Genomic DNA, 14485 nt, shown 5'->3' on the forward strand with positions numbered 1-14485 from the left:
TGGGCTTTCTTCTGTTTCACAGAAATCTTTACATCAGAAATATTAATTATTAGTCTGCCACCAGCCTGTTTTATTTAGCTGTGTGTGGTGAAGCTGTGCTTGACAGCGCCGAGCGGGAGAGGCTCACTGACCAATGTTCAGTCAGCAGTCAGAACTTTTCTTTTAGACGCTCCGTTTTGCCACGGGATGGTGATTGCAAATACTGCCAATCGGCTGAGGGTGGGTACTGATGATGGTGAAATACATTTTTACTGAAACTGTAATCATAGCCGCGACCCGTGAGAATGAGACAGATGATTGACAGGACGATAGCGAGGCAATTAAAGGCGCAAGATCACTTCTGTTAACAAAAACATAAATAAAAAGTGTTTAATATAAGTGACTTTGTCTTTGTTTTATTGTTTTTAATCAAATAATTGTGAACCACAAACTGAGCCTTCCAAATATATTTTATTTATTTGTTATAATATGGGTATTTTATAATACAGCATAAATAAAAACAAGCACACGTAATATGTATGCCTATAGGCAAAACACCACAGTTTCTTGGTTTTGTTTGTGAACTTTTATCCCCAACCATATTTCTTCATGGGCTCCACGCCAGGGGTCACGCTCTGCACCCCTATATTCCCATGGTACTAACTGTAATTAACAGTATGCTGACCCAGTTTATATGTAAAATCTTTGGTATATGTAATCTATATGTAATATCTAAAAACACTTTACAATGTGACGGAAATAAACTTTTCTTAAAGCGTCTTGTATATCACCACAGATTTATTGACACCCTTCTATCTGTGTTGTATACTGTAATAGACAATTGTCCTGCAGAATGATGAGGTTTTTTTGTACGAAAAACATTGCGAGCAAATCTCGAATTGTTGTTTGAAATATAAATAAACAACGTAAGAGGTTTTAGGCTTTTCTGACCCTGCATTTAGATGTACATTACACACTGTCTAATGCAGCTCAAAGGAGGCACTGTGAATTTGCATAGCAATTTCATTCTAAGAGGCTATTAAATGTGAAGTGACAACATGAAACACTACTTTCAATATATGAAAAAACACCAGTAGTTGGTGGCAAGTCAGCCTGATAATGATTGAATACCAATTTACTCATTTAGGCTAACAATAAGCAGATTACATAATTATACCATGAAAAAAAAAAAAAAATAAAATATATATATATATATATATATATATATATATATATATATATGGATCACTTACTGGTGGAACCCAAACGGAAGTCCAGTTCTGGCTGTATAATCAAATAATAAAAACGAGAAACAATGCATGCCATCAAGAACATTTATTATAACATTTAGTATAAATATAGGAACTTGATCAAGTTTCCCCCATTTTTACTAATAACTACTTTGTGTTAATTCAGAGGACAGTAAGGCAAACTATTAAGCATGAACTCGAACAGGATCAATTAAGATTTTCAAAGCATTTTGGAACTCTTCTTGGTGGAAATTGCCAGCACGTTCAAAAAGAGATAATGCATCATGCTGCAGTAGCATTATGGTGCAAGTTGTGCGTCAACCAATGGGAGGCAACATCTACACAGTGCCCTAAATGCCACTCCGAAGAGTACAACATCACTGAGGCTGCGGGTCTCTCCAGTGCCCTGGACGCAACTAAAAATATTGTTTAATTTTCAATTCAGTGTTTCAATGAGTTTCAACTTTGGGGAGAATCCATTTCAGTCACCAGAGGACCAGGATGGTGTGGAGAGGCAGTTTTCTATGCAGTGTCCTGACATTTCATCTCTTTTTGAACGTGCTGTCAATTTCCACCAAGAAGAGTTCCAAAATGCTTTGGAAATCTTAATTGATCCTGTTCGAGTTCATGCTTAATAGTTTGCCTTACTGTCCTCTGAATTAACACAAAGTAGTTATTAGTAAAAATGGGGGAAACTTGATCAAGTTCCTGTGGAATCAATAAATGTTCTTGATGGCATGCATTGTTTCTCGTTTTTATTGTTTGATTATACAGCCAGGACTGGACTTCCGTTTGGGTTCCACCAGTAAGTGATCCTGCCATATATATATATATCTTTTTTTATTTATTTTTTGCCACCAACTACTGGTGTTTTTTCATATATTGAAAGTAGTGTTTCATGTTGTCACTTCACATTTAATAGCCTCTTAGAATGAAATTGCTATGCAAATTCACAGTGCCTCCTTTGAGCTGCATTAGACAGTGTGTAATGTACATCTAAATGCAGGGTCAGAAAAGCCTAAAACCTCTTACGTTGTTTATTTATATTTCAAACAACAATTCGAGATTTGCTCGCAATGTTTTTCTTACAAAAAACCTCATCATTCTGCAGGACAATTGTCTATTACAGTATACAACACAGATAGAAGGGTGTCAATAAATCTGTGGTGGATATACAAGACGCTTTAAGAAAAGTTTATTTCCGTCACACTGTAAAGTGTTTTTAGATATTACATATAGACTACATATACCAAAGATTTTACATAAACTGGGTCAGCATACTGTTAATTACAGTTAGTACCATGGGAAGTATCGGGGTGCTGAGGGTGCATGACCCCTGGCGTGGAGCCCATGAAGAAATATGGTTGGGGATAAAAGTTCACACAAACAAGACCAAGAAACTGTGGTGTTTAGCCTATAGGCATACATATTACGTGTGTTTGTTTTTATTTATGCTGTATTATAAAATACCCATATTATAACAAATAAATAAAATATATTTGGAAGGCTCAGTTTGTGGTTCACAATTATTTGATTAAAAACAATAAAACAAAGACAAAGTCACTTATATTAAACACTTTTTATTTATGTTTTTGTTAACAGAAGTGATCTTGCGCCTTTAATTGCCTCGCTATCGTCCTGTCAATCATCTGTCTCATTCTCACGGGTCGCGGCTATGATTACAGTTTCAGTAAAAATGTATTTCACCATCATCAGTACCCACCCTCAGCCGATTGGCAGTATTTGCAATCACCATCCCGTGGCAAAACGGAGCGTCTAAAAGAAAAGTTCTGACTGCTGACTGAACATTGGTCAGTGAGCCTCTCCCGCTCGGCGCTGTCAAGCACAGCTTCACCACACACAGCTAAATAAAACAGGCTGGTGGCAGACTAATAATTAATATTTCTGATGTAAAGATTTCTGTGAAACAGAAGAAAGCCCAATAGGACGTGCCCTGTACAGTTTAAGAATCTGTAGCCATAGTAGAGGACTATTATTTTGATGAACAGACCTGAGCGACAACTGATGACGTCACATGATCAGACTTGCTTGACCAATCGGCGGAAGGGGGCGTGTCAGGCCGCCACATGTGGAAAACGAATTTTGAAGTCATTTATTCGTTTTTTGCCTGTGAACTAAAAAACGAAAAATCAAGCCGAAATCTAGTTTTTTCGTTTTTTCCAAAAACGAATAAAGGGGTGACTTCCGTTTTTGGTTTATAAACGAAAAACGAATTGACTGAAGTTCAAAGACTCTCTTCATTCTTTGTTCAAAAAGGAATAACGATAAAATGATCGCCAAAAAACGAAAAACGGGCCGTTTTTAATTGGTTTTTCGTTTTTTGATTCTGACACCAAAAACGGTTATTTGGTTTTTCGTTTTGAAACAAAAAACAGAAAAACGGTATTTTCGTTTTATAATTACAAACGAATTACGGATTATCCAGAGATCCCCTGACCCAAAGTGAAGTTATAGCTTTATTTAACGTTAGTCTATTTAACTATGTAGCCTAGAGAGCTGACTTATGTTTGACTGAATCGTTGGCTTTATTATTGTATAGCTTCTTATACCTTTTAGGCTACTTATACTTTTAGAATGGCTATTATTGATCATTAAAACTGACATTTAGCAAAAAAGGTTATGTCATTTTATTTTATATATTTAAAACATATAAAATATTTTATTATAATAGCCTACATGTTGCCTACATTCTCTTCACTGTGTATACATATATGACACAACCCTGTCTCTTTTTGCTAAATGTTCGTTTTAATGATCAATATTATAATGTTTTTTATTCATCATATTTTAAAAAGAAAACAAAAAGAGTCAGGGTTGTGCTTTATATTTCGTGTTGTTGTAAGTATGCAGTGAAGATAATCAATTGCGTTGCCTGAACCTCATTTGTGTGGCCATTATGTTAAAGATCTTTTTTAAATGAAAATGAAAAGAGGCAAAGTGGTGGTTTATAACATATTTTGTTTTATTTGTAGCCTATAAAGAGATAACCGGAGTAGCCAGAGCAAGCTGAGTGACGCTATCAAGTACGCCGCTGTTCCATTTGCAGAATTATCGGACTCGCGTCCTCCCGTCCTCGGGAGTTCGTTCTCCTGAGTCGAACTTGTCAGTCCGAACTACCAAGGACTCAAGTCCGAACTTTGCGTACTTGGTATTGAGAAACGGCTGTAGTACTGAAGGAAAATGAAATTGAGCGGAAGTACGTAGGAGGGCGGAGCCAGGCTAGCAAAACAGTGGGTTCACTTTTGAAATGTATTTCGTTTACAAACAGTTATGACGCAATGTCCGAAAAGCATCTGATACACGCGCTCTAAAGCTCTAGTTCGCAACAAAACATTCACAAAGGTTTTAAAGCAGTGTTTCTATGCGTCTATCGGTCGTCATCTCTGTTTTTCACTACATTTATCGAATTAAAACAATACACTGGGAATGGGAACCAGTGGGTAAGCGTTTCATATTACTTTGAAGGTACCCCCGGGAGCCGCCATTGGCTAACAAGCCTTCACCTGCTGTTAGCGTCACATTGACACCCATTCATTTTGGCGTCACTTTGACAGCGAATAACTTTACATCTGAGGTGTTTAAAGACTTCATTTGTCCATGGTTTATTTCTAAAGAAACACGACAATGTATAAAAGGCTCCATTACCTTGTATCTTACGTTATGGCCCCGTAGAAGCAGTTTTTTGTAAAAGTAGGCTAACGATTGCGTCATAACCACGCGACTCTCTGGAAATTACCGTAGAGACAGGAAGAGAAGCTCGCATGCAATCGGGGGGACGTGGAGGCATAAAGTCCGATAAAGTCAAGGGAGAAGGCCATAGTCATAAAGTTGCTCCTGCTCCTAGCTCATGGACAGATCCTACTCACGCTTTCCATCTCTGCAAGATTCGGAAGGGAATGGTTCAGATTTTGTTTGGCACAGCTACTAGAAAACTTACAACTGTCAGGCAGGCTGCTCACGTCACATCCACGTTGTCAAGCTCAGTTTGAGTCTGCGCAGTACGCTTGGCAATCAGGAAATGAGGGCTTCTAATGTGCTTCACTTTCTCTCCGTTGAAACCTATGGGGTCGCTGTGTCCAGTTTATATACTGTCTATGATGGGAACCAAGGCAGATAAATAGTAAAAAGGAAGTAGGTGGCAGTACGTGCCTATGATCCGGAACCACCACCACCAAAGAAGAAAAACAAGCTGCGTGCATTTTAGTTGCGAATTAGTTTTCTGAAATAAATAATCATCTAAAATAATCTACTGCTTTCGTTGACGCTTAAACAATGTAATGAAAATCTAGGTTAATCTCAGTCGGTAGGCTATATTTTTTTTTTGTTAGTAATTTTCTCTGTCCGTTTCTCCCTCTGTTCGGGTGTGGCTCTGAAACGACAGGCAGAGACAAAAAAGAAGAGTTCGTCGATTAATCTCCACGAATCATTATCATAAAATCTGATTTTAATCAACTGTAAGAAATGAAGAAGGTTATAGTGATGATTTTGTTGTCATTTTTAATGGACGGTAAGTGATCTATCTTCAACACTTTCGATTTAGTTTTCTAAACCGGAAACTGAAAAGGGGCAGTGTTTCTGTTTCTTAACCCAGCTAACAATGTTTGGTTCCCACTCCCAGAACGTTTTTTAGGTTTGTTTTTGGTTAGCCTGGAAATTCTTCTTAACGGAAATAGAATTTCAGTTGTTGGGTTGTAAAACGTTATTCAAATGGTCTCAGAACGTTCCCCAAACATCTTTACTCCGATATCATTACCCTGCTGTAGGCGTACGTCAGTAATCATATTCACCACAACCACGACACAGTATAGTAGGCCTATAAGCGGTATGAAAGATGAATATATGGACATAATCAGTAGAGTCGGTTGGAGTAAGATACATTTCAGACATTTTATTATGAAACAGCTTTTATTAAAACCCTATAGGTTAATTGAATTAAATAGTTAAATTCGCATTCACAGTGTTGCTATTCATAGTGTTATGACATGTCTTCAATTAAAATATGGGTAATTCAATAAGTTAATATTAATTTACATGTATCTTTGTCATAGAATAATTGTACCTATTTTTACTGGAATTCTGCTTTGTCTCTCATCGGTCATTGAATTATCAACAGTAAATTTTTTCTAAATTGTCAATTTTAAATACAATATTTTATTTAGCATTTTACATATGACTTAAAAAAAAAAAATATATATATATATATATATACATACATACATACATACATACATACATATATATATATATATATATATATATATATATATATATATATATATATATATATATATATATATATATATATAACCCCAATAATTGCTGTTGGCAGCTTTATTTCAAATAATTATTTGAACTAGTACAGTTCATGGATGACAGGAACAGAATACACAGAATATTAAAGTTTGGTAAATGATAAATGGACTGCATTTATATAGCGCTTTCACAGACCTATGGCCACCAAAGCGCTTTACGTAGCCTCACATTCACCCATTCACTCATTAATTCATACACCGACAGCGCCATCCAGCTCGTCGGAAGCATCTGGGGTTAGGTGTCATGCTCATGGACACCTCGACACTTGGTCAGGTGGAACCAGGGATTGAACCATCAACCATTTGGTTTGTAGACAACCTACATGAACCACTGAGCCACTGCCACCCCCAAGTTTGAAAACTGCATAGAACAGGGTTAGTCAATTAAAGTTCCAAACGGTCTCTATATTTCCTTCCCAGTGGAGGTTTAAAAAAAAAACTATTTCTCCCAAATGGATGATGCATTTTTTTCTGCTTCTAACACATTAAGTTTGAGGACAAAATGTTCACTTGTTGCCTAATATATCCCATTCCCACCCACTAACAGGTGCGGTGATGGAAGAGATAATCAGTGTTATTCATTTCATCTGTCAGTGGTCATAATGTTATGCCTAATTGATCTGATATAATGTAATGTAATGTAAACAAGTATAATATAAACAGAGGAAACTCAAGGTCTAGCTAGGACCAAGGATAGTATATATTATACTATTATATATTATATAATAGTATAATATATTATACTATTATATATAGTATAATATACTTTGTTATCTGTGTATGATATACTACACATAATACATTTTAATCATATCGGTGTAGCTACCACGATTAGCCTGCAGTAATCTTCATCAGTATTAATTATATCTTTTGCTGTTCTTTATTTGAATCACATTATTCATCGAACAATAAGTTAATCATCACATTTTTGATTTTAGTGATTTTATTTTTTCAGATTTTATTTTATTCTTTATTCATGAAAAGCACTTGCTGAAATGTGATTTTGGATCTGTTGTGAATTGCAGTGATCTAAATTTAAGTTTTGAACATTAATATTTTTAGTCAATGACTTAAGGCTGATTTATACTTCTGCCGTAGCTCCGTCGTAGGCTGTGTGTAGCACGCGTGACATGGACCTCTCAAAAAATTTAACAACACGTCAATTCTACCCAGACCGCAAGCGATGTGATTGATTTGCTAGAAGCGGACAGAATCACCAAAGAAGCAGCGCTGTGATCTGTCTACTGCAGACAACAACGCAGAAGTATAAATGAAAACCGAAGCATGGCCTACAGCGTAGAGGCTATGGCGTAGGTTCGACGCAGAACGGCAGAAGTATAAATCAGGCTTCAATTATCTTATTTGCACTTCTTAATATATGCAAGTTTGAAGTTTATTGGATAACTGTGTCTGTATTCCAGGTGTGTTTGGTGCTGAAGAAATTAAAGAAGTGACCGAGGGAGATTCTTTGACTCTACCGACTGATCTTACTGAAACACAGAGTAGCGGTCGGATATTGTGGCTGTATGGATCTGACAACACCATCATAGCTAAAATTGATGAAGGAACTTACAGTATTAATGTTGATGATGAGAGATTCAAAGGCAATCTGGAGCTGGACAAACAGACTGGATCTCTCACCATCAAAAACAACAGGATCAAAAACACTGGACTTTATGTACTAGACATCGGGGGAGGGACCACAACCAAGAAATTCAGTGTAAATGTCTATGGTGAGTAGTTCAAGTCTTTTATTGTGAATGTGGTCTTGTTTAGATCAGTCATCAATTAAGACACTCATTTTGAGAAACTCCCAATGTCTTCATTTCTGTTTGCTGATGTTTTTTATATGAAATTTGTGTTTTTGCTCGTAATGTGAACTCTGGAAAAGTGTTATATTGATAAAACGTATTTATAAATAAGAACTATCTATTCTAGACTGTATGTGTGGGACATTGTTTTTTCATATTTGTTGTTATTGTACAATCGTACAGTACATTTAAATATACGATTGGATCACATCTTCTGGGAAACCTGAGTGAAAGAAATTGCACGCCACTCCTGGTTTTCTATTTCCTATAACATGTATTGAAAGGAAAGGAAAAACACGGCCTCTTTTGGCAAACAGATGAAATTATAAAATGTTGGACGTGCTTGTCATTAGTACCACGTCCTTTCACTTTAATTCCTAGTGTTTTTCCTTGTAGTGGTTATTCCTTCATGTCACTGTGTGCTCACGGTCTTTACTATTATCATCCACTGTCATTAAAATAACCTCATCATGCAGCTCTCTGCTCACATTAATGTTGGGAATGATAGTGGGAGAAGTGGATTCAAGGCTTTAAAGAGACTAGGGCTGTTTTCGACTAAGGATTTTCATAGTCGAATCTGATTCGTTAGATTTTGCCGTAGTCGACTGATAGTCGAACCTTTTTTTTTGTTTTGTTTTTGTTTTTTTAAGATAGCAGCTAGATTTTTTCCATTTCAAACAAAAGAGCTAAAAAAAACTAAAAGAAACACATGGTGATACATTTTTAAAATAAAATGCATTTTTATTTATTTACATTAGTAAGCTACAGGACATCGTCTTTCAAAACATGACCTGCGCGAAAGCGGAAAATATTTTTTTGTACCCAGCCCCTCTGAAAATGCGAATGCGTCTCTGTCCCCAGCACTTTTCAAACCAAACTGACGCCCATGTACCGTTTATTTTCCGCACTATAAAGCGCACCGGATTATAAGGCGCACATTCAATGAATGGCCTATTTTAGAACTGTTTTCATATATAGGGCGCACCGGATTATAAGGCGCATAGAATAGAAGATACTGCAGTCAAACGGTTGACTGGGTTTGCGTTATGCAGTGGTCACCATCCTTTTCATAAGATCACATCCAAAGTCCAAATATAAACCAAGATCTACCACTTGCAAAAAAAATATGAAAAAACAAGTGGCTGAGCTGTAAAACCTTCTTTATACTCGACGCGTCCGCCTGAGCGCGAAGGTAATAAAAAACTAATATCCGTCTGCTCGGGCAGATTCGGCTTAACAGCGCGCGCGCCTCCGCATCCGAAGATGCACGACTTTGACCCGAATCTGCCCGAGCAGACGGATATTAGTACATCTCATCACCACACCGGCACCCAGTTTGCGCGTCTAAATCAGTTGTATGGTCTGGTGTTCAGTCAAAAACAAAACAGTTGCGTCAAGTATAAATGCCTCGTCTGTTTGAGGAGTTGCGCGTGCAGTCAGCGGAGGCTTGCGCTCCGGTGCCAGGCGAAAGTATAAACAAGGGTTAACGTTAAGTCAGCTGTTGTTTTACAGACATTAACATAAGGCGCCAGATCCATAAAGGCGCTCCGGATTATAAGGCGCACTGTCGTTTTTTGAAAAAATTAAAGGCTTTTAAGTGCGCCTTATAGTGCGGTAAATACGTTAGGCTATTCGACTATGAGGTTCATAGTCGAATCAGACCTCTCCGAATCGAATCGTCGAATCCTCGACTATTAGAAGTCAGCCCTAAAAGAGACATTTAGATTTTTACATAAAGGTTGATAAATCTCTTCATGAAATATTTTCTGTTTATTCTCTCTTGTATTTCAGCTATTCTGCCCACACCTGACATTGACTCTCCACAATGTGCTCAAACACCAGCGGGGTCATCAAGCCCAAGATGTGTTTTTCAGTGTTCTGTGCAAACATCAGACCAGACAACTCTCTCCTGGTACAGAGGAAACACTGTAGTCTCCAGTAGAATCTCTAATATTTGCAGCAGCATCTCTTTACGTCTGGAGGTAAATTATGAGGATAAAAACACCTATAGCTGTGTGCTGAACAATCCCATCAGCAACAAGACAAAACATCTGGACATCACTCAATTCTGTAAACCATGTGAAGGTACGTCGTCAGGGCAGATAAATGTTGTAGCTAATCTTTGTTTGTTACGGATCAGACACATTCACACTAATGTCTGTCTTTATCATTACAGTATCAGATCTACACTCAGGTTATATAGTGCTGATGTTTATAGTGTGTGTTATAGATCAGACACATTCACACTAATGACTGCCTGTCTTTAGCTGTTCCAGATTCAGGTCTGTCTCCAGGTGCTGTAGCAGGAATGGTTATTGGTGTTCTGCTGGTGTTTGCTGCTGCTGCTGCTGGTGTGATTTACTATCGCCACAAGATCTCAGAACAACTAAAACCAATTAGTAAGTATTACAGTTGATACAGCAATAGAAAAAAAAACATTGAGCTTTATTGCAGTACAGTAGTTTAAATGTATCATTTTTCACAATCGATATTTCTACTTTTTTACCAGTTCTACTTATGAGTGATTTAGTGCTATAATTAATAAAGTGTGTGATTGTACATTTAAAGAGCTGAATTACATTAATATACTAATTACTGAATCTCTGTCTGTTTAAAATGCTGAATTTAAGATCTTTTTTTTGACTGTCAGTTTGTGTTTGTTCGTGTATTTTTGTTCTTCTGCTATCGAAGGTTAAGAAATTGATCAGAAACTTGCCTAAAATCATAGTCCTCCTGTCCCTTTTCTGTCATATTGAGTTGTGTTTGTATCTCTACTGTTAAAGGGATAGTTCACTTTGAAATCAATTTTTGGTATGTTTTAGCTTACCTCAAGGGCATCCAAGATGTAGGTGTCTTTGTTTCCGCAGTAGTTTCAATTTTGATATTGGTTAGTTAGTAACTGGTTAGTTAGTATTTATTTAGTTTAGTTAATTCTAAAATATAAATTGTCATCATTTAGCCAGGTTTATGTCATTGATGACGTTTACGACTTTATTTCTTCTGTCAAATACAGAAATGAAAAAAAAAAGAAAAAAAAAAGTTCTCTACAACAATAGTTTCTAGAGATCATGTTTGTCAAACAGGTGTTAGTATTAGTAAGTGTCATCTGTCATAAAAGTATCATGTGACTCGTTTACTATATTGAAAGTTTTCTCAAGTCATGTGATGTGTGAACAGAGAAATATGAGGGCAAAACATGGCGGCTAAAGATCACATGCATCTGGCAGGTGCTGCATGTGGTTCAAACAAGCCACATTTTCTCATCAGAATCGTCAACAAAATTTAAAGGAGAACTCTGTAAAGGCGAGCATACACTGTGCGATGTCTGTGCGATATCAGCAAGGAACCTACTCACACTGAACATGTAGATCGCATGCGATATAAAGCCTAAGCTCAGGATTTATGTGCTGTACGGTCTGAACGCCGAGCTGCGACTTGACTGCTTACACTATACGTGTGAAATATGCGCGAATCAGCGCGATAAATCCTTGTGCCGGGTTGCGCCTATGGACGATATCATGTAGCCTATCCAGAGATATTGTCAAAACAAGCATCAGCTATCAATATCAAGAAGATTTAGCATTTCCAATTTATATATTAAATTATTAGTAGGCTAGTATTATTGTATTATTATTATTATTATTATTATTTTAGGGAAGGCTACTTTTATTATTAAACTGATAGGCTATTATAATTAAATAGCCACGCAACAAATTTCATAGCGCATCACCGCATAACCAACGCGCTGTGAGGATAATAAAATATTAGCCTACATAGAAGCTTTACTTCTCCTCATTAAAAATTGTCTAAAACTTTAGGTCGATTACAATGAATTATATACATATAATTAATTATTAACAGTCTACAATATGTCCGAACACTGCAATAATTCATCAATGAAAATTAAAAACAGCTTTATTTCAATTTTAAAAAAGAGGCAAAGTGTACATCGCAGGTGGCTTGGAAGAAGTGGGTAATGGTTAATCTATTTTGCAACATGAACTGGAGGTAAGCAACAGTAATAGCTTTGAACTACAGAACTTAAAGTATTTTTTTTATTTTTTTTTATTTTTATTTTTTTGCGACATCGATATGTTAAAGAAAGTAATGACGGCGTATTCCCCCTGGTTTTGAGGAGTCAACATGCATTGTACTCATAGATTCTAAATAATGGGAATGTAAAGTCAGCTTGTACCTCAGTGCCTCGCGAGAAGGTTTTGTCATCTAACAAAAACTCGCGACTGGGATATCTTCAATTAGCATCAATTACTTCTGGCTGGAGATATAGAACTCAATCCTGGTCCACAACCCTCTGGAAAAATTGCCCTTGACTGTGTACAATCTCCAGCACAGTCAAACGGCGATGGCTGTGCAAACTATGATGACAGCTGTTTCGTTGGTCCGGCCGCATCTGTTCCCCTCCTGGTTTCTCATGGGCTTCAACCTCCCGTGTCGTGGTGTAATCTCTGGTGCGGTTGGCTTGAGTATAGATTCCTGGGGCGGCGTTGTGGCCTGATTCTGCTGGACTGTTGGTGCTGGCTCTCATGGGGTTCCCGAACATTGTTGCTGCTGTTGTGTCTAACCGTGGAGGCGTTCATGCGCGGACTCTGCGGAGTGGACTGGATCCAGCCATTTGTTTGACGTGCACGCTAGCTTGCAAAGTGCCGAACCTGTTGGTGGGTGAGTGTTTGACTCGGTTACCTACAACACACCTATCTGTTTGAACGTAGGCCTACATTTAAACAGATCCTTCAAACCGAGGAATCCGGTAATGAAAAGGCATCGATTAACACACTTTTTCCAAACCCTGAATCAGGCTAAAATTGTCTGGGATACACGATGTAAAATGAAAGGATTGTTTGGCGGACATTTAAACATCCGGAGTATGACTCCGCGCGAACAACTTGAACATTTACTCTGTAATTCCAATATTGACTTTCTAGGATTATCAGAAACTTGGTTAAATTGTTCATCCGCAGATTCAGTAGTAAATATGCCTGGATATAATGTTTTTAGAAAAGATCGGGAGCAGGGGAGGGGTGGAGCAGGGCCGGCTTTGCCGACAGGCGACACAGGCGGCCGCCTGGGGCGCCATCTGCTGGACGGGGCGCAAAATTAAAAAAAAAAAAAAAAAAAAAAGTTAATTAAATGTATGTATCGTATTATGAAAGTAATAGTCACTCTGACAGCTGTCAAACTCACGCGCGTTGCTCAGCAACCGGGAGTGGCGCGAAAACATCTGACAGCTGGTTTTAGCGCTTTAAATGATGGGGCAAAAGTCTTTTTTCGTATTTTTTTCAAAACGCTATAAATCCATCCATATTTTTTCAAAAGCTATAAATCCATCTTTTTTTTAATTTATTTTTTTTATTGCTGGTTTGTCTTTTTTAAAAAGTATTTTGTCTTTTATTTCGTGTTCGCATTTATGAGGAAAAAAAACATGTTATGTGACCGTTCGTTCTCCATTAAGGACGCAACCGCTCTGCGGCACTAAAATACTTTTAAAACTTTAACAGAGACATCAAACAGAAAGCACAAAGCCTCTCTTTAAAACGAATTTCGTTTTGTATTAATTTTATCTTAATTTTAATCCATGTTTCATTATTTTGTATAATCACAACACGTTCAGACTGGAGCTTAAGCTATCATACATGAACTGAAACTCCACGTAGGCTATAGGTAGCCTAGGCTACTCGCCTCACAGACCTAAACAAATTAGAAATATCCTATATCTGTTATCTACAGAAAGCTTGAAATTTCTACTTTTAAACAGAACCATTAAAAACTAAATAAAACTAGGCTATGTAATCCGTAAGAAATGCATTTTTCTCCGGCGCGTTCACTACTGCGAAGATCGCGAGTCACTATTGTCAACTTCATCTTTGCAGCTGACACAGAAACACTTGTTTATTAATAAACAATTAAAATGTCTCATTACAATATTTTTTTACAGCGTAAAAAAAGGGAGGGGGGGGGGGGGGGGTCGCACTCTCGCCTTGGGCACCAAATAACCTAGAGCCGGCCCTGGGGTGGAGGGGCCTTACTTTATATAAAAAGCACTTTAAAATGTAATCAAATTGAATGGCCAAGTGAAGTGTCTTGAGTGTGTTGG

At 37.3% G+C, this 14485-nt stretch overlaps 2 protein-coding genes across 3 annotated transcripts in view; both read left to right on the forward strand.

Annotated features, from left to right (window-relative positions):
- LOC311295887 (uncharacterized protein) overlaps positions 1 to 14485 on the forward strand; it is a 515693-nt gene that overhangs the window by 157685 nt on the left and 343523 nt on the right. The gene's annotated exons all lie outside the window — the stretch shown is intronic.
- The window catches only part of LOC311295883 (uncharacterized protein), a 38984-nt gene continuing 29749 nt past the window's right edge, over positions 5251 to 14485 (forward strand). For both annotated transcript variants that reach the window (XM_084417426.1, XM_084417427.1), the window contains exons 1-4: positions 5251 to 5757; positions 7984 to 8295; positions 10165 to 10458; positions 10641 to 10772. In XM_084417426.1, the coding sequence (XP_084273552.1) occupies positions 5712 to 5757; positions 7984 to 8295; positions 10165 to 10458; positions 10641 to 10772 (784 nt within the window). In that variant the 5' untranslated portion in view covers positions 5251 to 5711. The remainder of the gene's footprint in view (positions 5758 to 7983; positions 8296 to 10164; positions 10459 to 10640; positions 10773 to 14485) is intronic.

This window comes from Rutilus rutilus (assembly GCF_951802725.1).
Source record: "Rutilus rutilus genome assembly, chromosome: 8".
NCBI lineage: Eukaryota > Metazoa > Chordata > Actinopteri > Cypriniformes > Leuciscidae > Rutilus > Rutilus rutilus.